This window comes from Kickxella alabastrina, assembly GCF_025024165.1.
Source record: "Kickxella alabastrina strain RSA 675 chromosome Unknown BX661scaffold_13, whole genome shotgun sequence".
Taxonomy (NCBI): domain Eukaryota; kingdom Fungi; phylum Kickxellomycota; class Kickxellomycetes; order Kickxellales; family Kickxellaceae; genus Kickxella; species Kickxella alabastrina.
Genome location: NW_026251484.1, coordinates 478,121 through 503,877, shown reverse-complemented (window position 1 = coordinate 503,877; position 25,757 = coordinate 478,121). Strand labels below are relative to the sequence as shown.

The 25,757-nt window shown below is 46.6% G+C and overlaps 8 protein-coding genes and 2 non-coding genes across 10 annotated transcripts; 7 read left to right on the top strand and 3 right to left on the bottom strand.

The window, feature by feature from the left end:
* Nucleotides 1-263: 263 nt before the first annotated feature.
* On the top strand, nucleotides 264-2,380 carry BX661DRAFT_183571 (P-loop containing nucleoside triphosphate hydrolase protein). The gene is made up of 2 exons (XM_051536259.1): nucleotides 264-1,895; nucleotides 2,110-2,380. The coding sequence occupies exons 1-2, from the start codon at nucleotides 315-317 to the stop codon at nucleotides 2,206-2,208; spliced, it is 1,680 nt and encodes a 559-aa protein (XP_051391322.1). The 5' UTR covers nucleotides 264-314; the 3' UTR covers nucleotides 2,209-2,380.
* A 428-nt stretch (nucleotides 2,381-2,808) lies between these two features.
* On the top strand, nucleotides 2,809-5,706 carry BX661DRAFT_143819 (uncharacterized protein; the record flags this gene model as incomplete). The annotated part of the gene is made up of 2 exons (XM_051533020.1): nucleotides 2,809-4,065; nucleotides 4,276-5,706. The coding sequence occupies 2 exons, from the start codon at nucleotides 2,809-2,811 to the stop codon at nucleotides 5,704-5,706; spliced, it is 2,688 nt and encodes an 895-aa protein (XP_051391321.1).
* A 208-nt stretch (nucleotides 5,707-5,914) lies between these two features.
* On the top strand, nucleotides 5,915-6,760 carry BX661DRAFT_183566 (putative AP-1 adaptor complex subunit sigma). The gene has a single exon (XM_051536258.1). The coding sequence runs from the start codon at nucleotides 6,152-6,154 to the stop codon at nucleotides 6,686-6,688; it is 537 nt and encodes a 178-aa protein (XP_051391320.1). The 5' UTR covers nucleotides 5,915-6,151; the 3' UTR covers nucleotides 6,689-6,760.
* Nucleotides 6,761-6,905: 145 nt separating this feature from the next.
* BX661DRAFT_183565 (uncharacterized protein) lies at nucleotides 6,906-8,603 on the top strand. Its single transcript, XM_051536257.1, has 2 exons — nucleotides 6,906-7,990; nucleotides 8,185-8,603. Exons 1-2 carry the CDS (start codon nucleotides 6,965-6,967, stop codon nucleotides 8,569-8,571), a joined length of 1,413 nt encoding a protein of 470 aa, XP_051391319.1. The 5' UTR covers nucleotides 6,906-6,964; the 3' UTR covers nucleotides 8,572-8,603.
* A 3,283-nt stretch (nucleotides 8,604-11,886) lies between these two features.
* Nucleotides 11,887-12,246, bottom strand: BX661DRAFT_171491 (uncharacterized protein; the record flags this gene model as incomplete). The annotated part of the gene is made up of 1 exon (XM_051533707.1): nucleotides 11,887-12,246. One exon carries the CDS (start codon nucleotides 12,244-12,246, stop codon nucleotides 11,887-11,889), a length of 360 nt encoding a protein of 119 aa, XP_051391318.1.
* Nucleotides 12,247-14,445: 2,199 nt separating this feature from the next.
* Nucleotides 14,446-14,517, top strand: BX661DRAFT_t72. Its single transcript has one exon. It is a non-coding gene; the product is annotated as a tRNA-Pro (tRNA).
* A 50-nt stretch (nucleotides 14,518-14,567) lies between these two features.
* BX661DRAFT_t67 lies at nucleotides 14,568-14,640 on the bottom strand. Its single transcript has one exon. It is a non-coding gene; the product is annotated as a tRNA-Thr (tRNA).
* A 1,789-nt stretch (nucleotides 14,641-16,429) lies between these two features.
* Nucleotides 16,430-19,778, top strand: BX661DRAFT_224967 (uncharacterized protein). Its single transcript, XM_051538926.1, has 2 exons — nucleotides 16,430-17,302; nucleotides 18,054-19,778. The coding sequence occupies exons 1-2, from the start codon at nucleotides 16,596-16,598 to the stop codon at nucleotides 19,684-19,686; spliced, it is 2,340 nt and encodes a 779-aa protein (XP_051391317.1). The 5' UTR covers nucleotides 16,430-16,595; the 3' UTR covers nucleotides 19,687-19,778.
* Nucleotides 19,779-20,120, bottom strand: BX661DRAFT_183537 (stress responsive A/B barrel domain-containing protein). Its single transcript, XM_051536256.1, has one exon. The coding sequence runs from the start codon at nucleotides 20,087-20,089 to the stop codon at nucleotides 19,799-19,801; it is 291 nt and encodes a 96-aa protein (XP_051391316.1). The 5' UTR covers nucleotides 20,090-20,120; the 3' UTR covers nucleotides 19,779-19,798.
* Nucleotides 20,121-23,478: 3,358 nt separating this feature from the next.
* Nucleotides 23,479-23,838, top strand: BX661DRAFT_198826 (uncharacterized protein; the record flags this gene model as incomplete). Its single annotated transcript, XM_051538268.1, has 1 exon — nucleotides 23,479-23,838. One exon carries the CDS (start codon nucleotides 23,479-23,481, stop codon nucleotides 23,836-23,838), a length of 360 nt encoding a protein of 119 aa, XP_051391315.1.
* Between the last annotated feature and the right edge of the window lie 1,919 nt (nucleotides 23,839-25,757).

Here is a 25,757-nt window from a genome sequence, read left to right as displayed (position 1 = left end):
TGTTTTGAAAAACATAATGTAATTGTGAGAAAAGCATATTTGTAGCTATTTGTTTAACTTTTATACCCGCAAAATGTGTTTTTTTATAATAATAAAAAAAGAATCAGTGTTTCTATAAAACTAAAGCTGTTTTGAATCGAGTTATAAAAGCGTGATATCACCCCCACAAGATGGCGATATTTAAGATTTCTGCAGAGATGGAGTATATATTAGAAAAAAATTAGTCTCCCCAAAAACTTTTTTGTTTTAAATTTTACAAAAGGTATATTTGCACCAAAACAAGAAAAAAAACCAATACTTTATTCATTTATTCAATGGAAGAATTAACAGAAAAACTAAATCACACAACACTAGATCCCCCGTATCAGCAGCAGGAGGATGATATCTTTTTTTCACTTCCAGGACTAGAGGCAGCATTCCAGAGTCTTCTCGAAGTAGTGCAGTACCCAATCGAGCACCGGGATAAATTTGTGCACTTGGGTATTGAACCACCCAAGGGAGTATTACTCTACGGGCCACCAGGAGTAGGCAAGACGCACTTGATCCGGGAGCTCTGCAAAGCCACGGGAGCGCAGCTTACGCTGATTCAAGGACCTGAAATCCTAGGCCCCTATTTGGGCGACAGCGAGCGTCAGCTACGCGAAAAATTCACACAGGCGCAAAAGCTTTGCGAGAGTGATCCCCAAAAAGCATCGATTCTGTTTATAGACGAAATTGATAGTATTGCGGCTAGCCGGCAGGACGGCGGCAGCAGCAGCAGTGGGGGGGAGGGGCAGCAGGGGGCGCGGATTGTCGCGCAGCTGCTGACGCTGATGGATGGATTGGAGAGTCGTGGGAGGCTGGTTGTTGTCGGTGCGACGAACCGGCCGAATGCATTGGATGCGGCGCTGAGGCGGCCGGGGCGGTTTGATCGGGAGATTAGCGTGGATGTGCCGGATGTGCAGGCGCGAGAGCGGATTTTGGCGTACTACACGCGGCTGATGCCACTGCACAGAAGCGTCGATCTGCGGGTGCTGGCGGAGTCGACCAATGGGTACGTCGGCGCAGATATCTCCTCGTTGTGTGTTGAGGCGGCGACCCACGCGATGAGCAAGAACGCACAAGGCGGCATTGAAATGGCGGATTTTGTCTGGGCGCTTGGCCACGTAGTGGCGTCGACGCGCCGCGGATTGACGGTGGATGTGGTGGAGACGCGGTGGGAGGATATTGGCGGATTAGCGCAGATCAAGGAGACATTGCGGCGCGCAGTGCAGTGGCCGCTGGAGCGCGCTCACACGATGCAGCGGCTGGGCATCCGGCCCTCGCGCGGGGTGCTCCTGCATGGCCCACCGGGATGCAGCAAAACGACGCTTGCGCGCGTCATTGCGACGCAAACTCGGGCGTCGTTTTTCTCCGTAAATGGCGCCGCTTTGTATTCGGCGTTTGTCGGCGACAGCGAAAAGACCCTGCGTGCGGTGTTTCGCCAGGCGCGGGCGAGTGCGCCGGCGGTGGTGTTTTTGGACGAAATCGAGTCGATGGTGGGCAAGCGGCTGAAGGAATCGGTCGGGGATAGTGTGCAGGAAAGGATTCTGTCGACGATCCTCAACGAGATGGACGGCGTTGATGGCGCGATGGATGGCGTTCTTGTGGTGGGGGCGACAAACCGCATTGATATGGTGGATGATGCGCTGCTGAGGCCGGGGCGGTTTGACCGGATTGTTTATGTGCCGCCGCCGGATCTGCCGGCGAGGAGGGAGATTTTGGGCATTCAGGTGAAGAAGATGGCGCTATGCAGCGACGTGGATCTGGATCTGCTGGCGCAGAGGACTGAGCGGTTTTCGGGCGCGGATCTGGCCAATCTGGCGCGTGAAGCGGCGATGCTGGCGCTGAGGCAGGACATTTGTGCGGAAGAAGTGGTAAGTGATAAACTTGCTGGCTGCTGGCTGCTGGCTGCTGGCTGCTGGCTGTTGGCTGTTGATTTGCTGATTTGCCGATTATGTGATTATGTGATTAGGATGGTTGATTGACCGATCGATCGCTGATGACACTGGCACACACACAAAGAGAGAGAGAAAGCAAGACCAGAATCTAAATTTGTTTTTTTGTTTTTTGCTTTTTGCTTTTGTGTAGAGCATGGCTGATTTCGACAAGGCACTGCTGGTGGTGCAAGCGTCGCTTAAGGAAGACGTGATGCAGTTTTACGAGGCAGTACAGCGTGAGTACGGCTGATAGGAAAAAATGGGTTTTTTATGTGATTCATAAACAGGCTTTATTTCTTCTTTTTTCTTGTTATTTTAAATGGGGGAAGAGGCGTTTCTGGAATGTCGTGATTGATGATAGAAATGTCGATTATATAATTGAGAGTGTAAAAAGTTTGTGTGCGAGTCGAGTGAAGCTGTGCTTTTTTTGCCTTACTGCTCGGCGATTATTGGTATTGTATAAAAACGGGGTTTCTTTCCCCCCTTTTTTGATTGCTTAGTTTGTTTTTTTTAATAAAAAATAAAAAAGAAGCAGAAAGAAACCATTCCCTAGCATCATCATTCTTTAGCTCCGCTCCGCTTGATTCTAATTATCTATTTCTCTTTCTAAATACCACATCCCACATATCACATATCACATATTACATATCATATCATATCATATCACATCATATATACCATCGCCATGGAGTTTCTTTCTCGGTCAAACACCTCGGCAGAGTCGTCACCAGCATCAACGCCGCTCCAGGCAGCGCAGAAGAAGGCCAGCGGCATCGGCATATCGGGGCTCTGCGGCCACCTCCACCACCACCACGTAGTGCGCAGCGACTCCCACGCAAGCATCAGCACCATGGCGGGCACCCTCCAGAGCCAGCTCCAGAGCCAGCTCCAGAGCCAGCTCCAGAGCCACCACCCCCACCACAGCCCGACCGAATCCACCTCTCCGGACACGCTCAACAACGGCGTGCGCAGTATCCAGACGCTCAGCGCGCCGCTGGACTCGTCCATCCTGGCGCTGGCCCAAACCGACGAGTTCCTCTTCGGCGGCACCCAAAGCGGCAGCATCCACGCGTGGCGCCGCAGCACGTTCCGGCTCGTGCACACGATCCAGGCGCACGCGGCCGGCTGCCTGGCACTGGCAGTGGACCTGCAAAGGCGCGTGCTGTTTTCGGCCGGCGGCGGCGATGGGCGCGTGCGCGCGTGGGACGCCGACTCGCTGGAGCCGCTGTACGACGTGTACGCGGCCGAGCACTCCGGCGCCGTGCTGGCGCTGGCGCACTTTGCGGAGGAGGACAGGCTGGCGCTGGGCTGCCAGAACACCAGCGTGCAGTGGTTTGACGTGGGCAGGCGCGGCGAGGCGGACAGCGCGCTGGCCGCGCGCGAAATGGCTGCGCGTAGGTCGCGGTTCTTCGACGCCGACTCGGCGGCGGCGGCGGCGCCTGCCGTTGCCGTGTGCACGGCGAGCCCGGCTGTTGTGCCGGCGGCGCGGGGGTCGCCGCCGCCCAGCGCGGTGGTGGCCGGTGGCCGCCCGGCGTACGTCGTCGGCAGCGGCGGCGTGCACGCGTTTGCGCACAGCGGCTTCGTCTACAGCGTCATTGCCGGGCGGCTGCCGTCGGGCGAGCCGGCGCTGTTCTCCGGCGGCGGCGACGGCGCCATCCACGTGTGGACGGGCGTCGGCGGGCCGTCGAAGCTGCACAAGGCGGCGACGCTGCGGCGCGGCAGCGAATCCGACGGCGACGGCGGCGGCGACGACGACGTGTGCGTGCATGCGCTGGCGCTGGGCGCCGACGGGCTGCTGTTCGCCGGGCTGCAGAGCGGCGCCGTCGAGGTGTGGGACCTCGAGACCATGCAGCTGATCCGCGAGCTGGCGGGCGGCAGCGGCAGCGGCAGCGGCAGTGGCGCCGAGGCCAGTGTGTTTGCGCTGCACGTGGGCCGCGGCTGCCTGTACGCCGGCGACGCAGCGGGCCGCATCCGCGTGTGGAACGGCGACCTGCAGCCGCTGGGGGCGTTCGACGGCGGCGCCGGCGCGGTGCTGGCGCTGGCCGGCACCCACGACGAGGTGGCGGCCGGCGGCAGCGGCATCGGCGTCTGGGACACCTCGGCGGTGGTGGCCGAGGGCGGCGGCCTCGGCGGCATCGGCACCGGCGGCATCGGCACCGGCATCGGCACCGGCATCGGCACCGGCGGCATCGGCACCGGCACCGGCGGCATCGGCATCGGCTGCGACCCCGCGACCTGCACCGACCCCGCGACCTGCACCGACCCCGCGCCGCCGCCAAACACGTCGGACGCGCGCCTGCTGCATGCCCTTGCCCAGTGGGTGCGGCTGCGCTCGGTGGCCGGCGTGCCCGAGCTGCAGCCCGAGTGCCGGCGCGCGGCGCGCTTCCTGCGCGACCTGGCGCACCAGCTGGGCGCGGCCGACTCGCGGCTGCTGGCGGGCGCGCCGGGCGCGAACCCGCTGGTGTACGCGCGCTTCGACGCGTCGGACGCGAGGTTCGCGCCGGACGCGCCGACGGTGTTCGTCTACGGCCACTACGACGTCATGCCGGCCGGCGACGAGGCGCAGTGGGCGACGCGGCCGTTCGAGCTGACGGGCCGCGACGGCTTCCTCTACGCGCGCGGCGTCACCGACGACAAGGGCCCGGTGCTGGCGACGCTGTTTGCCGTGGCCGCGCTGGCGGCCGCGCAGGCGCTGCGCGTCGCCGTGGTGTTCTGCATCGAGGGCGAGGAGGAGCGCGGCAGCACCGGGCTGCACGCGGCCGTGGCGCAGCACCGGGCGCTGTTCGGCGTGCCGCGGCTCGTGCTGCTGTCGTCGGCGTACTGGCTCGGCGAGGCCACGCCGTGCCTGACGTACGGCATGCGCGGCGCGATCCGCGCGACCGTCCGCATCGAGAGCTCGCGCGCCGCCGACGTGCACGCCGGCGTGTGGGGCGGCGCCGTCAGCGAGCCGCTGGCGTGCCTGGCGCACGTGCTGGCGCGGCTGGCCGACGGCGCCGGCCGCGTGCTGGTGCCCGGCTTCCACGACGCCGTGCGCGCGGTGGCGCCCGCCGAGGCGCAGGCCATGCGCGCGCTGGTGCGGTGGATCACGGCCAACGAGGCGAGCGCGCCGCTGGTTGCGCGCTGCGCGGTGGCCGGCCGCGCGCCGGAGGACGCGCAGGCGCGGCTGTACGCCCAGCTGATGCAGCGGTGGCGCTTCCCGACGCTGACCATCCACCACGTCGACGTGTCCACCGTGGCTGCGCGCAGCAACGCCACGCTGGTGCCGGCCGCCGCCCAGGCGACGCTCAGCGTGCGCGTGGTGCCCGACCAGACGCTGGACGACATTGCCGCCAAGCTGACCGCCCACATCCGCGCGGTGTTTGCCGAGACCGTTGCTGCCGAGCCGGCGCTGCTGGACGCGCTGGCGCTGCATCTGGACGTGCAGCCGGTGGCCAACTGGTGGCTGGCGGACCCGCAGACGCCTGTGTTCAAGGCTGCGGCCAAGGCCATCCGCGACGAGTGGGGCGCGGCCGACGCCAGCGGCGCGCCCAGCGAGGACGTGCCGCTGCTGATCCGCGAGGGCGGGTCGATTCCGGCTGTGCCGTGGCTGGAGGCCTTTTTTGCGCCGCACGCGGTTGCTGTCAACCTGCCCATGGGCCAGTCGTCGGACAACGCCCACCTGGACAACGAGCGCATTTCGCTGGAGAACCTGATGCGCGGCAGGCAGGTCGTGTGGCGGCTGCTGAAGGATATTGGGGAGGTGATTTAGAAGGGCGACTTGGCATGATCTGATATGGTTTGATTTGATTTGGTTGGGTTGGGTTGCTTTTTTATATTCGATTAGATTAGATTAACTGTGCCTTTCCTTTTCTTGGCACACACCCCTCCTCCTTTTTGTGTGCGCAACCTCCAACTCCGCCATCCATCTCGCCACGCACAAAGCGGACAGCACTTTGCTTCGGCTGCTCCGCTTTCATCTTTTATTTTGTTTCTTTTTTACCATTATTTTCCCAGCCGTGCTAATTCAATTCAATTCAAATCAATTTAATACTATTTAATACTATTTAATACTATCCAATCCTACCCAATCCAATTCAATCCAATCCAATCCATTCCCTCCCATCCCATCCCATCCCAATCCATTCCCTCTTTCTTTGCCTTTATTACCTTCTCTTTCCCTCAATTTAAATTCCACACCCGCTTTGCTTTGCGAAATGCCCATCAAATACTTCTTCCTTGTCAGCCGCCAGGGCAAGCTGCGCATGGCCAAGTGGTACACGACAACAAGCAGCAAACAGAAGCAGTCCACAATCAAGCAAATCACCAACCTCGTTCTCACACGCAAACCGACCAAACAGTGCAATTTCATCGAACACAACGATACCAAAGTTGTCTACCGCAAATACGCCTCGCTTTATTTCATCTCTGGCATTGGTTTGGATGATAACGAGCTCATCATGCTCGAAGTCATCCACCGGTATGTTGAAGTGTTGGATCGCTTTTTTGGGAATGTTTGTGAACTGGATCTTATATTTAACTTTCAAAAGGCCTATTTTGCTTTGGATGAGATGGTTATGGCGGGAGAGGTGCAGGAGAGTAGCAAGAAGGTGGTTTTGAGGTGCTTGACCCAGCAGGATGAAAGGGAGGCTGTGGAGAATGCGGAGAGAGGATGGGGCGATGTTAATTTGGAGGGGGTTGCGAGAACCGCCCTGTTGAGTGTGCAGGAGCTCAAGCAGGCCTTTACAAGATAATGAAATTAGAATTCTCATTTTTTAAATGTACTCTTTAAAAAAAAACGTCAATAAATAGGAAATATATAAAAATAAAAGCTGTTATTATTGATGATGAAAATGAATGTCGCATGCGACCGCTTTTCCATTCCCATACCCCCTCAATGCAAATTACAAATGGGGTTGTCATTTCAAATTATGCGCTAGCAATTAAATTTTTTTGATCTTGATATTATACAACACAACACAACAGCTTCCGGCCTGTTTTTTTTACTTTAATCCCATTAATCTCACACCATGGAACTGATGCGCTCGCTCGGCTCGCCGTCCGAAGACGACCACCTCATTCAGCCCAGCACTTACCTGCACGCGCTCGCCAAAGTCATGGCCACTCCACTCAAGGACATCCAGCACTCCACCGCTATAACCGTGCTTGCCGTGATAACATCCAGCACATTCACTGCCTCCTCACAGCCGCAGTACACTCTCCAGCTAACCGACCCCACCATCATCCACCACGAATCAACAGCGGTGGTAGAACTCTGCCTGACCACCACTGTAAATAATGACATTAACCCGGGTGATATCGTATACTTCCACAACGCCCTGGCTACCACTACCACAGCGAATAATACCAGAAAAGTTTGCTTGGAAAACAAGTCGCTGTCATTGTGGAATATTTTGGCCATTTCAGACTCTGTTCAAGATATGCCGCCGCTCGTTCAGTATTTGCGCAAATGGTGGATACTCACAAATAAGTCACTGTCACATCCTGCAAGTCCCAGCGTGACCTCACCATCGACAGCAGCAGCAACACCAACAGCAACAACAACACCAGCGGCGGTCTCGTCTTCAAAGTACCTGCGTCAGATATCCCAACTCACTGGCTGTACCTTTGCCGACCTCTACCTCGAGCTGCTCGCCCTATCGCCGCCCGAAACCGACCCTCATGGAATGGTCCTCAGACAACGCTGCCTAATGACCGACTACTCTGCCAACCCATTGATCCCCCAACAACACCTTTTCTCCTACCCACTGTGCCCTGCTAATTGCCAGATTGTCTGCGATATCATTTGTCCTGGTATGATCAACCGGATGCCGCAGCTTTTGGTTGGTGGAGTTTATAAACTGAGAAACGCAAAGGTTGACACTTTTGCGAATGGTGGAACTGTGGTGGTGCTGGCTAGGGATGTAAAGTATCCGAATACGGTACTGGTCAAGGCTGTTCCTGAGGGTGCTGTTGAGCTGGAGATGTTTATGGAAAGAAAAAGGGAAATGTTAGAAATCGCAAAGAACACCAAAAACATTTCTGCTTCTGAAACTGTCTCTGCGTCGGATGCTGCTGCCAATGAGAACATTATTGGCATCACACCTATAGCTGAAATATTAACATCAACAAAGGCAAGTTCAACATTTCGCAACAACAACAAAAAACTATAAAAATGAACAGCTTTCACTTCTCTACTAATACTTTCTCCCCATAGATCAAAAAATTTTAATTTATATATCTCATATAGACCAATACAAAGTTTCGCATATCCGCAAACATAACCGCCACCTGGCCACCGACTCCAAACCAAACGTACGCGACAATTTGCGACACTCACCGGCGAAAACTCCCTTGCACGCCATCATGCCAATCTACACACATGGAGTGTCGCTTTATATTGGAGCTCCGAGACTCCTCCTCGGCTACTTGTCTGGTTATGTTTTGCGCAAAGACATCGAGAGAGATTGCCCGACTTTTGAATATCCCGACTCATTCTGTGATACCGTCGTTTGTTAGACAGCAGGTGGCCGCGGTCTTTGCCTTGCAGAGGGTGGAACTGACAGTGGCTTCTGTTTTGTTTTCAGATGATGAGCGATTAAAGAGATGTCTTTTGATTGCTGATATACATAAATAATTTATTATGCGCCTATCTATAGTTGTCTAAGTATATGTCTATAAAGATGAATATGGGATATGGATGATAATCAAAAAATATCAATCAAGCAATGACATTGACGCTGTCAAACTTGCTGACCTGGTCCTTGCTTACGCTGGCGTCCTTGTTGTTGGCGTAAACTGTGTTGTCCTTGTAATTGGCAGCAAACGAGTCGCTGTCAAGCTTGTTGACTGTGCTGAGCGCAAATGGAAAGCCCGATCCGTAGCTTCCGTAGCTGCCAACACCCCCATAGGTGCCAACGCCACCGTAGTTGCCAACATTTCCATAGTTATTGGCACCACCGTAGTTGCTGTACGCATTGTTTGCTCCGCCGTAGGGATAGGCGTGGGTGTTGTATTCTGCGCCGTAAGGACGAGCATTGTTGTAATATTTGCCATTGTCGCAAATGTTTTTGGTGGGCTGATAGCCGGCAGAAACAGGGCTGGCATTGGCAGCGGGCGCGATAAAGGCAGCAATAGCAGCAAGAACGGTGATAGTAGCGACAAAGCAAGGCATGTTTATTGTGTTTTTTGTTGATGTGGTTGGTATTTAATCTAAAGTGGCAAGTGTAAACTGAATGAGCAGCGATGTGAGGATAATGGTTTCTTGGAATACGAGACGCCCATTGTCGCTTTTATATATTCAAATTTTTATTCCTTTCTTTCTTTCTTGCAGTCTAACAAATAATTTTTGTAACCCTTTTTTAAATAATACATAGTTGAATGCAATGCAAAATTTGCTTGTACGTGTGTTTCATCCACATTCTTTTTGATTCATCTGCCCGTCTTCTATCTCTTTTTATTATTGGCACCACGTAAAATTACGAAATATAATAGCAACAAATTAATTTGTTGAGCAATTAAAGCTACGTTTACGTTTTTTCTTTTGCCGTATCGACACGTAAACCATGAGCTGAATATTTAAATTCAGTTTTTATTTGTAAGCAACACTTGACCACGTACAAAACAGTGTGAAAAAGATTACTTATATTTCAAATCAACCAATAAAATAATAATGCCTGATTCAGTCAAATGTCTTTAAAGTTTTCTGTCGCTGCTGCTGTTGCCAATGTTATTCTTGTTTTGCAGTGTTTGTTCTTGGCACCCTGAATTTGGCCAAATCAAGCAATTACGTTGGCGCTATTGAGTGCATGCACGTTGTCGCTGACTACATTTGCGTTTTGGTTATTGACAAAGAGCGTGTTGTCGTTGAAATTGGCAGCGTAAAAGTCGCGGTCAAATGCATTCACGGTGTTGGCTGCAAATGGGAAGCCACCCCGGCCACACCCAATTCCGCCGCAACCGCCCCAGCCGCCGCCACAGCGCTTGGCCAGATGCTCGCCAGTGGAATGATCGCGTCTGATAAACGGGAAACCAGCGGTGCCGGCAACAGCAGCGCCGGTGGCAATTGCTGCGCTGTTCACAAACGGAAAGCCAGCAGTCCCGGCAATGGCAGCACCAGTGGCAAAGCCAGTGGCCAATGGTCCGACAAAGCCAGCTCCATAAAATCCGGGAGCACCAACAAACGGCAGAATCGGGCTGGCAGTGGCGCCAGGAGCAATAACAACAACAGCGCCAGCAAGAGCAGCAATAAAAGTGACAGCAAAGTTAGGCATGTTTAAAAGTGATAATTGTATGTGTGTGTGTGTGTGTGTGTGTGTGTGTGTGTGTGTTTGTAAGTGTATGAGGCAAGAGGGTGTAGAACACTGGGTGTAATGTTTAAATTGTTGAACTAATAGTCCTGGTTGTCTTATTTATACTCATTTGTATTGCATTTAATATTATTATTTGTAGTTGATACTGTATAAAAAAGGTATATATGACTATGAATATATGTTGCATCGTACATGTTACTTTACATATTTTGATACATCCTAGAATTTGATGAATTTACTTTACTTTTGAAATATTGGCTTGATATTAAACAAATCATTTACCTGGGCTAATATTAATTTTTAAAATAAAATAACTGGGTGTGAATACAACAAGCATGTGTTTATTATTTGAGTTGTGTTGTGCTATTTAGCTGGTGCTAATTAAAAACTAGATATAGCATATTTGCATGTGTTCAACTAATTTTGCTTTATAAATCAAATTAGGCAAAAGACAATAACACGACGCACATTGTGTAAGAATATAAACATTTGACTGTAAATTTTTATTATTACGTTTTTAAAAACTGATTCCTGAGATTAGACATTTCATAGTATTTGCACAATCAATGGTTTGAAAAGTACGTAATCTATTTAAATACTTGAATATGCGTTCTCGGGCCAGTGCACCAAAAAATAAAATAGCTTGGTGAACTGATTAATATTAAAGTGACTAGGTATTGTTGCGCAGACTGAAGATATGGAAGTGGATGTTGAGGCCGAGAATCGCGAAACAGGTTTCCACCTGCGCGCTGATCGATAGGACGCCAATTGGATAACGCAGGCGTAAATCAGGGAGGCATTACATTGATGCCCAAACATGCTCCCCATTCTGTAATGCACACGCATAAGCGTACACGCACGAAAACCACAACATTGACTTGCCAAGATACCGGTCTACTCGCAGAAGATCCAGTTCTCACCAACGGAGCGCACAATGGACAATGTGCACAACAAAGGCGACTGGGAACATATATAAGATGAGGCTGGCCCCTAGTAGTACTTTAGAAACATCAGTAATAAAACCTTTTATAAAATCACCCCTAACTTTTAACACTAGACAACTAGTGCTCCTCACACCCCCCTCTTACTATAACAGTATTGTAAAACTGCAAACGCATGTGTATGAAAAGCGTATAAGAAACAAACAGCAGCGCCATTTTATGCGTACTTTGCACAACCAATGTATATATATTTAGACTAGTACCAAAGTGCGTGTGTGAGTTATATTTTGGCAACATTTATGTCTTTCAAATTATACTAGCCACAGCTGAAAATGGCCAATTGAATCTGTGCTTAGATTTGTGATAGCTTTTTAAACAAAGAACATCATTTGTTTGCGTTTTGTTTGTTATTTTTAGGAATGTTATTGCGAATAAAACAGTCACAATAGACGTTATGATTTTAAACAGTTTGGATTTGAGCCATTGCAACTTATTAGCATAAACCGACACATTAAATGTAACATTTTATTTTGCTAATTTTGATGCAGCCAAGAATAAAATTTATTGGTTTTTGTAAATAAAAGTTTAAAGTTGCTAAATCATAAAATATATAGTAATTCTGGCCGTTCATAGCGGCTCAAATAGTGCTGCTGCTGCTGTTTTATATCTTGGAGTTTTTACCAGTTGCTCAACAATGAATCAAGCGATAACGTTGGCCGCATTGAGAACATTCACGTTGTCGCAGACTACATTTGCGTTTTTGTTGTTGGTAAAGACAGTGTTGTCGCAGCAGTTGGCAGCATATGCGTTGCGGTCAAATGCGTTGACAGTGTTGGCCGCAAAGGGGAAACCACCCCAGCCGCCACAGCCGCCGCCTACACCCCAGCCACCGCAGCGCTTGGCTATGTGGTGATCACCATGGCCATGCTCGATGTTGCTCCTGGCAAAGTTATGCGGCTTCTGGACAGTGTTTCCATTTGCAGCAGTGGCATCGTGGGCAGTGACGGTCGAAACAGCACTCAGGACAAAGACAGCGACGGTGGCAAAGTAGTTGAACATTGTTTTGTATGCGTGTATATAAATAGATAAAAACGATAGTGCTTGTTGAAATGGGCTGTAGTAAATACAATTGTAATTGTAATGTTTGTGTTTGGCTTTTTCTGAGGAAATTATTGTTTGCTTTATACAAAAAAGGGGGCGGTGAGCTTGCACAACTATGAAACATTTGAAAGGCAAGGCATCCGAGTGTTTCTGTCAAATGCGTATTAGCCAGCTGATAGCTGACAAAGATATAACACCATGCGCGATATATCTAAATTATATATCTGCCAGCAGTCACCCTGTTTATTATTACAAAGTATGCAATAAAATGTGTTTACTGGAATATCCATGAGTGATAGATGATTTGCACAAAATTTGAAGTTGTTTCTAAAATTTCCAAACATGGGTAATTAAATCAAAACTTATATCTATGGTACCCAGCTATGCCGACAATGAATAGCTGGCCAACAACATTGAAGATTATTTGCATGTATACATTAACCTTTTTAAATAATAAAGTTATTAGCAAACAAGCTCTCTGTATACACCTGTATAAAACAACATAAATAAATAGTTATCTTTTTTGTTTGCTATGCATAAAGTTTTACAATTAACATCCAAAAATGCCCAATGCTCAATGCTATTTTGTTCTTACAATAATTACATTTTAACTAGCGCTTGCTAGTTTAGCCTTATAGTTAGTTTGGCCGAGTGGTAAAGGCGACAGACTCGGAATCTGTTGGGTGTTCCCCGCGCAGATTTATATAATATTGTTACGCAGCCCGAGGATATGGAGGTAGACGCTGAGGGTGAAAATCATGAGACAGAACTCTCGTCAGCTCACAGATGGATCTGATACGGGCCAAATTGCAGTGTATCAAATTAGGCGCCACAATTGACATCCGGACATACTGCCTGTCCTGAAATGGATGTGCTGGGCGCAAGAATGCAGACATGCCAATTATGCCATATCAGAGACCCGGGTTATTTTCATAAGGATCAGTTCTCAAAAACGGAGCACACAACTGCCAGTTAGTGCCACAAAGACAAGAAAATATATATAAGGCAAGGCCGGCGATAATAGTACTTTAGAAACACTAGTAATTGTGGTGCCCAACACACATTTCAAGCCACTATCTTCCCTTTTCAAGAATCAAGATTGCCCTCATGGCCACTATACACATTTCTGTTATTGCTGGCTAACATCAAGGAACACCATTCTGTTTACAGCGCTGCCCACACAGCGCTGCCCCCTTTTTCAGTTCCTTAAGTAATTTTTTAAGACTTGAATATATCAATTTAGACCCACATTTTTATGGATCACGACAGTAATAAAAACCTTTATAATTTCACACCCATTATTTTAACATTATTACAATAGTGCTCCCCACCCCCTCTTACATAACACTATAGTTAGCAATAACTCTTGCATTTTAGATCTATCAAATAATGCTTAGTATTTAAATATAAAATACATATTTAATATAAACACAATCATACAAGATGTCGACCGCTCAAAGAACCATATTTTAATTTTAATTGCAATATTTTTATGACGCGCGTTATAACGTATGTGCTTTAATAATTTAGTTGAAAACATATTTTACTTTTGTTATTTGATCCAGAAATCTAAAATCCCACATTTAATGTAGCCCGCATGCCAAATTTGAATATATTTTGTATTGCGTGTTTAAAATATAACAAATATAAATAATGGCATAACTGTATGATATTGATTGTTGAGCGCTTGCATACATCTCACAATCTGATGCAAATAATGGAACGTAAAAAAACATTTGCACAAAATCGAACGGAGTAGGTGCAGTAAAAAAATAAGAAATATAATGATAGTTACTATACTCTTAAAAATACATACAAGGCAAAAATATATTTGAGACAAATCATGATATAATGTGCGGGAAGTAACAAAAGCTTGTGTTAATTGAGTATATTTAAAATACAGACTATGTAATGATGTTATAAGAGTAAAGGTTAGCCCAATGCTTATTTTAACATGTATTTTACAAATTAATGTGTTATTATTAAGTAAAAATATAAAAGTGAGGAGTTTTGCATCTACAGCTATAAAAAATTGGCAATAAAATCATTATTCTATAATAATAAACTATTAATATACACACTTTATTTATTTGGCTATCAAAGAAAGGTTAGAAAGTCACTTGTTAGCTCGTTAAAAAGCCTATATTGAGACAAGAGGGTTCAGTGGTCTAGCGGTATGATTCTCGCTTAGGGTGCGAGAGGTCCCGGGTTCAAGTCCCGGCTGAGCCCATTTTTGCAAAAATTTTACTATGCAACAACTAAACTTTTGGCAAAAGATATGCCTTCTACCAGAATCGAACTGGTGACCTTCTGCTTACTAGGCAGACGCTCTGCCATCTGAGCCAAGAAGGCTTGTTTTCAAGCCAAGTGCTTATTGCTAAGCCACTAATTAATAGTATGTATTATATACAGACAGATATGATTGTTGGGTTTTGTGCAAGTGCAAATGGGGGTTTTGTATGATTTGTTGTTGATAACATTATATATATGGCCGTATTTTTAATGGCTAGCGCTATTCTTAAATTGGTCAATCATTCAGATTTATATATAATGTTTTTGTTACAGCCGCGAGCTGGTTTATCCAAGTATTTTTTATTTGCAAGAGCACATTGATTTCTCATGTTTACACATGTTGGTGGCAAGGATTGGTAGTCAGCAAAAATAAATATTAAGAAATAAACTTTTTTTGCATCGGGCAGACATGTAGGTGTTATTGTTAGACTATAATTGTCATTATATACCAATTTATTGAAATCCCTGCTGTATCTGGTTCATATTGTTTAGACATTCATTCATCTGGTACCAACTTGTAAGCCAGCTTGTGAGCCAAATTGCATTGCCTGTAATCTAAGCTATTTATGAAAAATAGTTCTGTCATTTGATTCATTGGTAAAACCCTTTTTGTCGTTACTTTATATTTTGCACCTTTTCTATTTCGATTATTTTTGGCTTCTTTGATGCGTCTTTCACTATTCTTTTGTATGGGGATTTTGGCAGATAAATGCAGACTTTGCCTTTCAAAGAAAATGGCTTGGCCAGCAAATTGCGAGTGTGAGTATTGATAAAAAAGGCCGCTATTAAATTTTTTTGGCTTTCCACATAATTTACTCTTTCTATTTTCCACTCTCTCATCTCACCTTTTCACCTTTTCACCATCTAATTATTTTTTATATTTTATATTCTATACTTTCAGCGTTCATTAATCATGAGGTGTGAGCACACTTGTAAAAAGATAAAAACGGACATGGATACCGTGTTCATCCACGTCATTACAGATCCTATAACAGGCTCCAAAAAACACGAGTGGGTCTCGTTTGGGCGATCCAAAAGTATTGAAGCTTTCATTAAAAAGTTGTGAGAAATACACATACAATATTCCCGCATTTACAATAAGAAGAAGCGACGGTATATCATTATGCGATTATACAATAGTTGTTGGATATTATGTTGGCCAATATCACCTTGATGTTTATGTAAAACACACTATGTTAAAAGCAACAGTCATGATGGGTAAATCTATTGTCGAAAAAATATATACAAAAGACGATATAAAGAAAAAGATGAAAAAAAGTTGACGCAGCAAAATAAATAACATGCATATATTAGAGGGCCATTGCTTGTTTGCTTCTGCTTTAGGAGGAAGGCATGCGGATGAATATTTTTTGTTTAAAGTTTTCTATTCAATAATAACATAAAATAAAATAAAATAAAAGCCACAAGACTTACTATCATTTCTAAGCATGTTTAACGAAGCAGTAGGCGTGGACAAGGGTGAGTGGGAAAGGGAAGTAGGGTGGAAAAATAACAAACACGATTGAAAACGGTAAAGAAAGCGCAGCAGGTGGGAGAGGGTGAGATGGTCGGGATAGGGTAAGAAATCGGGATATTTCCGGCCATTCCAGTGTCGCTGAGTAAAAAGATTATCCAAAAAGCGATTATATCCGCCGGAGCGCTCAATAAAAGGCTTTTTTTGTTTTTGGCTTGAGCACGCTGGGATAAAAAACAAGGCACTGCCAGAATTTTTCTTTGCCTCTGGTTCGTTGCACAATAGAAAAAAGTGTTTTTGAGCGTGTCTCGCAGTGAACGAAAAAAACACCTAGAAAAATACCAAAGCTTTGGGTTTTATGCTCGACAATTGCGTTTCTCAATTCAACAAACATATCCCTTTTTTCTTCTTTCTTCTTTTTTCTTGTCCACCTTCTGTCAATTTCCCTTTATATACACAAATTCGAAACATTCAGTCTTTATTTCCTCCTCTTCCTCTTTTTCTTTCTTCCCTAACCCATCCCTGTTTCATATTTGCAGCAATGTACAGTCCAGCGGCCAGTGCCGGTCAGAGCAGCGAGTCCTTCGAGTCCAGCATGACAAGCAGCGAGTCGCTGAATTCGCGACTAATGCCGCGTGCGACGGACATTGGAGATGAGGAGCTGGTTTTCCGAAGCAATTCAAGCCGGTCAAAGACATCGCAGAACCAAAGCTACATGGCATCGATATCTACGGGACAGAAAGCAAGGAACACACTGTCTGCGAGCATGTCGCGGATGGGCCAGCAGCCGACGGGGTCGCGGTCAGCCAGCAGCTCGAGCGTCAGCGTCAACCAGCAGCCCAGCAGCAGCGGCCGGTCAGCGTCGAACAGCGCGGGCCAGAGCGGCAGCATGGGAAGGGCCTCAGGCAGCCGGGTGCCGGGCCGGGCATCCAACGGCTTGTCGCCCAAAGGCGGGGCGGCTAATGGTTCGTCAGCAGAGTATGCCGATAAAGTTTCACCAGGCGACGGCGGCAAGCGGAGGCCAAGTGGAGCCGGCGGGGGCCATTTGAGGAAGCCTAGCATAGATGCGCGCGGGTTTCTGCGTGCCTTGAACGATCTGTTTTTCGCCAAATTCTGCGTCGAGGAGCTGTTCTACCGCGAGTACCGCGAGCAACTGGTCAAGCGGATCCAAGAGAGCACGTACCGGTACGACCCAAAGGACCTGCACGACATTCTAGACGATGTCTCCGAGGCATGCAAAAGCACGAGGTACGTAAAAAAGGCTGGTTGCTTTTCCTTCACAAGGCTGCGATTTGATGTGTGTCCCGAGAGAGACAGTATTTTTGTGTTGCCATTGTTCCGATTGTTGCGCAATTTTCTGTCTTTTGTGCGGACCAAAATGGGCCGTGGTTCTTGTGCTGCGGGATATTGATTCTTCTCAGCAATGCTAACGCGGCCTGATTGTCGGATATCATCGTGACACTACTGCTGCGTTTTATTTTATTCCTCATCTTTTGTTCCCCTCTCTGGGTTTCCGGGTTGAAGCGCCATTATTTTCTGCCTTGGCATGCCAAAGCACTCTCCTCGACCGTATCGCGATGACGATTGCAGAACACAGCTCAGCTCAGCCAAGCCCAAGTTAGCAGCTGCGAGGACATCGATTTTGTAATATTTTCCAGCAGCACCGACTATGCTTTGCCGCATAATCTATGCTCTCCTTTTGTCTCTCTCTCCCTCACTCGCTCTTCTCTCGAGTCTGATGGTCTCTGTGTTTTCGGCCCCTTATTTGGCCGAACTGGTTTGGCCCGACCCAACCATTTTTTGGAGCGCTATACAACGTTGCTTCTCAGTATGCTGCTGCTGCTGCTAGCAAAAAGGGAGTGCAAAAAGACAATAAAAAGAGAGTGCATTGAGGATGCTAGATTGCCATGCTGCGTGAAAGCGACAGGCTAGCAGAAAGTGAAATTTTTTTCCGCACTTGATCGAGTTTTGCTAATCCTTTGCGTTGCGCTGATTGTAGGCTGAATCTGGATGCAGTTTCGCAGTGGCGGCTGAATTATTTTACGCGCGACCAATCGGCATCAGTCATCGACCACGTGTTTCTGATGAACGCCAACGTCATGACATACGACGCAAAGTACTCAAATGCATGCCTGGACGTGTTCTGTGCTGACCCGCTGTGCTGCGAGATCCACGCAGGACGTGTGACTGAGGAGGACAAGGCTAAAGCGTTCCGCCGCGTGCTCAACATGGTGCTCAACGAGGCCCTGCGAGTGAGGCTGATCGGCAAGGAGCAGAAGGTTGGCATCCGGCAGCGGCTCGTAAAGGGCGTGTTTGCCGCTGATGACCGAGTCAACGCAATTCGCGAGATCTCGGTGCTGGTCATGCTGGCACAGGACGAGCGGCATCGCGAGCTCATAACCTACGGGCTCAACGCATTTGGACAGGCATGGGTGCAGCCGGACACTTCTGTGGCCGACGCCGACGAGGACTGCAACCTGGACCCCGACATGGTATACCGCAAGGCATTGGGCGCCATAAACAACGCGTACTTGGAGTCTATTCTGGACGTGCGGCGGCTGGGCATGAGCATCAGCGTTGATGAGGTTGGCAAGCTGAGAGACCTCTGGGCGCGAAACAGTACAAAGGTGCCCGGCGGCCGCGTGGTGACGCTGCCGATGCTGCTGCACCTGCTTGTGCACTGCTCCGAGGGCGAGCTGCAGGAGGCACTGCCGCAGGCCGGCGTGTCGGTGGCAGCGATGGCCAAGGCCAATGCCACGCCAGGAAGCGACGCTTCCGGGCTGGGCGGCCGCATCGAGCAGGTTGAAGACGCCGCACTGCAGATTGTGCAGAACCTGGGCCTGGCCTGGGAGCTGGGAGACAATCCCCCTCGCGACCTGCGCCAGTTTTGCATGGTGCTGCTGCTGGATCTCGGCAGCGTCCTGTCAAAGTTTCTCGTGCCTGAGGCCCCACAGTCCTCACCCGGCGCCTCGTCGTCAGACACCGCAGTTGCTGCCGACTCGGACGCGTTTGAGATTGGCACGGTCGAAGACGGCCTTTTTGCGCGCTGGTGGGAGGTTTGCGAGGCTATTGTGCGGTTCGAGCGCACTCACCGCCGCTTTTACACCGCCTTGCTGATGACATACATCAAGACGTCCAGCGAAAAGCTGCTGGCCCAAAAGGCCGATTTTGATCCCGAGTTGTTCCTCACGATGATCGCCGAGCTGCTGACCGAGTACCGCAAGCGGCGGCCTGACTACGATGCTGTCGTGCTCACTCCTGACGGCCGGCTTTCCTCTATGACCGCGCAGGCGGCTACGCCCGGGAGCAACGATGCGCTGCCTGGGATCCGTGTGCTTGACCGGCGCACGCGTGAGGATATCGGCAGCGAGTTTGATCGATTGTTCGCTTGGGTCGACCAGCAGCTGCCGGCCAGTAACCGCGTGCGCTCGTTGTGCCGGGCCACTTCGCCCAAGAGCAGCCGCACGCCGTCCTGGCAGCAGATGTCTGGAAATGGGAGCCTGAATAGTATGGACAAGCTGCGCTCGTCGTCATCAGCCAGCATCGGCTATAGTTCGTCGTCTAACGGCAACCGCGTACCGTCGCAGCTGCCGCCTTTGCCCGTGAATCCGCAACCAACATCAACAAGATAACGATTTATTTTATCCTCTTCTTTTCATTTCACTTCATTTTTTTGGTACAAGTAACAACAGCAACAATGGTAGCAATTCAATTCAATTCATTTATTATCATAAATTGTTTACTTTAGAAATCCATGGCGAGCGACGGCTCGGAAATAATCTTCTTAATATCAGCGAGCACAGCCTGGTGCGCCGCATGGTCGTTATATGCTTGGAGCTGATCGCCGGACTCAAGTTCAACCAAGAGGGCGTGGGTGTATTGCTGGCCACGCTGAGTGACGGTGGCTCCGCAGCGAGATTTCAGAACATAGGGGATATGCTTTGAAAGCGCATTGAGTTCCATGACTACCTTGGCGACAAGCTCCTTGGGAGCAGTGGTTTTGACTGGAAGAAGGACGATATGGATGAACGTCATTTTTATTGTGATAAAATTTATTCAAGTTTGAAAATTATAATTGTAAAATTGAGTAAAGAAAAAATTCACTTTTTTATTTTTATTTTTGTACGCCGTGAGTGGAAGTACTTTGAGTATGGGCGGGGCTTGTTTCGTTATCCTAACACTGGCTGATTGCACCAGTACAGAACAGGTCGCTTTATTTTAATGATTAGCTTATTTAACTGGGTTGAAGAAAAGTTGGTTTTATTTTATTTTAATATAAAATAAATACTAAATAATAGAAAAGACACTCACATCGTTCCATTTCGTTTTGCACTCTTCTTCAAGTTGGCCAATTTGTTTAATTTGGTCAGACTCCGGGACAGGCCCTGCGTACACGCGTTTACAGTTTTTTGCTTTCGAGTAGAAGCTGACACATCATCAATAAAGGCAAAGACAGCAATGTAATTTTTGCCCCTATAGTCTGACAGATTTAGCTTTTTGTTAACTTTCTCGCCCTGAGCACTTAGTAATTCAATTTCATACTTCTTAATACCGACATTCTTAACCAGCCGTTGTACCGCCGCTTCAACAGTTAAATTGCTTTGGTAAAAATACCATTGCCCATCAAAAATGGAATTTAAGTCCATGTCGACTAGATAAATACCTACATTGTTGGGCTGGATATATAACTCGTGGTATTTTGGGAGATGAGGGAAGAAAGTTTGAACTAAACTTATAATGTCTTTATTATTGCTCACAAGTGGAAAGTTCATGATGAAAGTAAATCTTGTTATAATAGAAATGATTAATGGTAGAATAATATGAGAAAATAAAAGGATAGAATAGAGAGCAAGCACAACTTACTCCGTCTATACTCATGCTACATCTATTCCTAATTATTCCTAATGAGCTAGAAAAGCAGCGTACTTATAGGCTAAAGCATTATGTGAACATAGAAGCAAAGTGGAGTACATTAAAAAATATTTCTTGTAGAATGCATTGTGACTTGAAAATTGACTTTGTGAACAAAATGATACAATACTATAAAAAACTATTTATAGAAAAGAGATATTTGCATTCTTTTTCTATTAAAAAATGGACAATTGATGGACAGACAGTTATTTATTTTTAAATTTACAAGTACAGACGTTGTACTGTTCCAATAAGGGTTTATTTTTTGTTTGTTAAAATTACAAAAAATAACAAATATTGAAGTTGCGACCTACAAAACTAAAAGCTTGCACGTAAGGTTGTAAGTAGAATAAAGTGATCATAATTGGCTATGTCTGGAGAGTGTAGCATAGAAGCGGGGAATATAACGAATAAGCAGCAGTTGGGTCAGAGGAAGCCAGATTCAGCAGTATTGTCGACCGAAAGGGACAAGCAACCAATGTCTTGTTGCTATATATCTAAAATGTCTCATCAGTAACACGGACGCCGCCAATTATACGCACTCGGCTGCGAGATGACTGCACTAATATACCATGCGCAAAAGGGTTCACTGAAGGTTGAAGCTCAGTGGGTGTGGCAGGCCAGAGCGGAGGGGGCAGAATAGCTTTGCGTATAGTTATTATTGACTCACCAAATAAAACCAATTTCATTGTCGGGAGCCACCTCGCAGATGTCCAATGTGGGGTAATGATGACTGGGCGCAACAGGCGCTCCTGTTTTCTCTCTGCAGCAGCTGCGGGACCAACTTACATGGCTGCAACACAGTGATTGGGAAGATTTGCACCTACGAGTAGTTAAGGCAAAAGAGTTGCAAGTTTGGGCAGGGTCCTTGCCAAGTCCAGCGTAAGAATGTGTACTCCGAGCAATGCGCCAATATCGCTCAATACATTCAGGTTAAATTTCTATTGGCGCAGCAAGACAATGTTGCGTGATGGACCACCCGCTGGATTCACCTTAGTGGGCACACGAGTGTGTCGCGCGCGTGTCCAAGCATAAGCATTCGTGTCATATCTTCTTGGCGAGGCGCAAAAGAGATAGAAAAAAGGTTTACCTTGACAGCAAAAGTATGAGATCGCAGTGGAGCTGTTGCAAAAAAATATTGCCCACCTCCCTTACTCATTGTGTATTGGTTGATGGCGATCAACCGATTAGCCAGTCTTGGCTATTCCAGCCAAACACACAGTCATCAATAAGTTACACAGTGACCAAACAAAGCAATATGTTCTTCACCTTTTCTAGTGCATAGCATTTATATAAACCCTTTTGTACATAGTATTTTATCTCTACATGTTCCCAGAACGTCTCTCCCAGAATTCAATATATATAGTCAAATTAAATTAAACAAAAACCGCAATAATATTCTAAATATAAATTAATAAAATACCATAGTCAACAATCAATACATAAACCAACAGTACATAAAACGTTTCAATACACAATATACACAACATTGTATTTTAATAATACATATAATTAACATATCACACATATTTGTTGCGCAGACTGAAGATATGGAAGTGGATGTTGAGGTTGAGAATCGCGAAACAAGTTTCCACCTGCATGCCGATTGATAGGGCACTAATTGGATTATGCAGGCGTAAATTAGGGAGGCATTACATTGATGCCCAGACATGGTCCCCATTTTGCAATGCACATGCGTGAGTGCACACACACAAAAACCACAGCATTGGCTTGCCAAGATACCAGTCTGCTCGCAGAAGAACCAGTTCTCGCCAACAGAGTGCACAATTGGAAATATGCACAACAAAGGCGACAAAGCACATATATAAGACGAGGCTGGCCCCAGTTCTACTTTTATTCCCTTGATAATAAAAACTATAACAAACCCCAAATATAACTTTAACACTAGACAACTAGTGCTCCCCTCAAATCACAATATAGCAAACAAAAAAGATAACTATTTATTTATGTTGTTTTATACAGGTGTATACAGAGAGCTTGTTTGCTAATAACTTTATTATTTAAAAAGGTTAATGTATACATGCAAATAATCTTCAATGTTGTTGGCCAGCTATTCATTGTCGGCATAGCTGGGTACCATAGATATAAGTTTTGATTTAATTACCCATGTTTGGAAATTTTAGAAACAACTTCAAATTTTGTGCAAATCATCTATCACTCATGGATATTCCAGTAAACACATTTTATTGCATACTTTGTAATAATAAACAGGGTGACTGCTGGCAGATATATAATTTAGATATATCGCGCATGGTGTTATATCTTTGTCAGCTATCAGCTGGCTAATACGCATTTGACAGAAACACTCGGATGCCTTGCCTTTCAAATGTTTCATAGTTGTGCAAGCTCACCGCCCCCTTTTTTGTATAAAGCAAACAATAATTTCCTCAGAAAAAGCCAAACACAAACATTACAATTACAATTGTATTTACTACAGCCCATTTCAACAAGCACTATCGTTTTTATCTATTTATATACACGCATACAAAACAATGTTCAACTACTTTGCCACCGTCGCTGTCTTTGTCCTGAGTGCTGTTTCGACCGTCACTGCCCACGATGCCACTGCTGCAAATGGAAACACTGTCCAGAAGCCGCATAACTTTGCCAGGAGCAACATCGAGCATGGCCATGGTGATCACCACATAGCCAAGCGCTGCGGTGGCTGGGGTGTAGGCGGCGGCTGTGGCGGCTGGGGTGGTTTCCCCTTTGCGGCCAACACTGTCAACGCATTTGACCGCAACGCATATGCTGCCAACTGCTGCGACAACACTGTCTTTACCAACAACAAAAACGCAAATGTAGTCTGCGACAACGTGAATGTTCTCAATGCGGCCAACGTTATCGCTTGATTCATTGTTGAGCAACTGGTAAAAACTCCAAGATATAAAACAGCAGCAGCAGCACTATTTGAGCCGCTATGAACGGCCAGAATTACTATATATTTTATGATTTAGCAACTTTAAACTTTTATTTACAAAAACCAATAAATTTTATTCTTGGCTGCATCAAAATTAGCAAAATAAAATGTTACATTTAATGTGTCGGTTTATGCTAATAAGTTGCAATGGCTCAAATCCAAACTGTTTAAAATCATAACGTCTATTGTGACTGTTTTATTCGCAATAACATTCCTAAAAATAACAAACAAAACGCAAACAAATGATGTTCTTTGTTTAAAAAGCTATCACAAATCTAAGCACAGATTCAATTGGCCATTTTCAGCTGTGGCTAGTATAATTTGAAAGACATAAATGTTGCCAAAATATAACTCACACACGCACTTTGGTACTAGTCTAAATATATATACATTGGTTGTGCAAAGTACGCATAAAATGGCGCTGCTGTTTGTTTCTTATACGCTTTTCATACACATGCGTTTGCAGTTTTACAATACTGTTATAGTAAGAGGGGGGTGTGAGGAGCACTAGTTGTCTAGTGTTAAAAGTTAGGGGTGATTTTATAAAAGGTTTTATTACTGATGTTTCTAAAGTACTACTAGGGGCCAGCCTCATCTTATATATGTTCCCAGTCGCCTTTGTTGTGCACATTGTCCATTGTGCGCTCCGTTGGTGAGAACTGGATCTTCTGCGAGTAGACCGGTATCTTGGCAAGTCAATGTTGTGGTTTTCGTGCGTGTACGCTTATGCGTGTGCATTACAGAATGGGGAGCATGTTTGGGCATCAATGTAATGCCTCCCTGATTTACGCCTGCGTTATCCAATTGGCGTCCTATCGATCAGCGCGCAGGTGGAAACCTGTTTCGCGATTCTCGGCCTCAACATCCACTTCCATATCTTCAGTCTGCGCAACAATACCTAGTCACTTTAATATTAATCAGTTCACCAAGCTATTTTATTTTTTGGTGCACTGGCCCGAGAACGCATATTCAAGTATTTAAATAGATTACGTACTTTTCAAACCATTGATTGTGCAAATACTATGAAATGTCTAATCTCAGGAATCAGTTTTTAAAAACGTAATAATAAAAATTTACAGTCAAATGTTTATATTCTTACACAATGTGCGTCGTGTTATTGTCTTTTGCCTAATTTGATTTATAAAGCAAAATTAGTTGAACACATGCAAATATGCTATATCTAGTTTTTAATTAGCACCAGCTAAATAGCACAACACAACTCAAATAATAAACACATGCTTGTTGTATTCACACCCAGTTATTTTATTTTAAAAATTAATATTAGCCCAGGTAAATGATTTGTTTAATATCAAGCCAATATTTCAAAAGTAAAGTAAATTCATCAAATTCTAGGATGTATCAAAATATGTAAAGTAACATGTACGATGCAACATATATTCATAGTCATATATACCTTTTTTATACAGTATCAACTACAAATAATAATATTAAATGCAATACAAATGAGTATAAATAAGACAACCAGGACTATTAGTTCAACAATTTAAACATTACACCCAGTGTTCTACACCCTCTTGCCTCATACACTTACAAACACACACACACACACACACACACACACACACACACACACACACACACACACACACACATACAATTATCACTTTTAAACATGCCTAACTTTGCTGTCACTTTTATTGCTGCTCTTGCTGGCGCTGTTGTTGTTATTGCTCCTGGCGCCACTGCCAGCCCGATTCTGCCGTTTGTTGGTGCTCCCGGATTTTATGGAGCTGGCTTTGTCGGACCATTGGCCACTGGCTTTGCCACTGGTGCTGCCATTGCCGGGACTGCTGGCTTTCCGTTTGTGAACAGCGCAGCAATTGCCACCGG

What these genes read in the sequence shown, in the direction of transcription:
- BX661DRAFT_183571 (XM_051536259.1), top strand. Translation starts at nt 315, where the DNA reads ATGGAAGAATTAACAGAAAAACTAAATCACACAACACTAGATCCCCCG. An exon ending in ACATTTGTGCGGAAGAAGTG is followed by an intron (nt 1,896 to 2,109) that starts GTAAGTGATAAA and finishes GCTTTTGTGTAG; the next exon opens with AGCATGGCTGATTTCGACAA.
- BX661DRAFT_183566 (XM_051536258.1), top strand. Translation starts at nt 6,152, where the DNA reads ATGCCCATCAAATACTTCTTCCTTGTCAGCCGCCAGGGCAAGCTGCGC.
- BX661DRAFT_183565 (XM_051536257.1), top strand. Translation starts at nt 6,965, where the DNA reads ATGGAACTGATGCGCTCGCTCGGCTCGCCGTCCGAAGACGACCACCTC. An exon ending in ACATTTCTGCTTCTGAAACT is followed by an intron (nt 7,991 to 8,184) that starts GTCTCTGCGTCG and finishes TATCTCATATAG; the next exon opens with ACCAATACAAAGTTTCGCAT.
- BX661DRAFT_224967 (XM_051538926.1), top strand. Translation starts at nt 16,596, where the DNA reads ATGTACAGTCCAGCGGCCAGTGCCGGTCAGAGCAGCGAGTCCTTCGAG. An exon ending in GAGGCATGCAAAAGCACGAG is followed by an intron (nt 17,303 to 18,053) that starts GTACGTAAAAAA and finishes CGCTGATTGTAG; the next exon opens with GCTGAATCTGGATGCAGTTT.
- BX661DRAFT_183537 (XM_051536256.1), bottom strand. Translation starts at nt 20,089, where the DNA reads ATGACGTTCATCCATATCGTCCTTCTTCCAGTCAAAACCACTGCTCCC.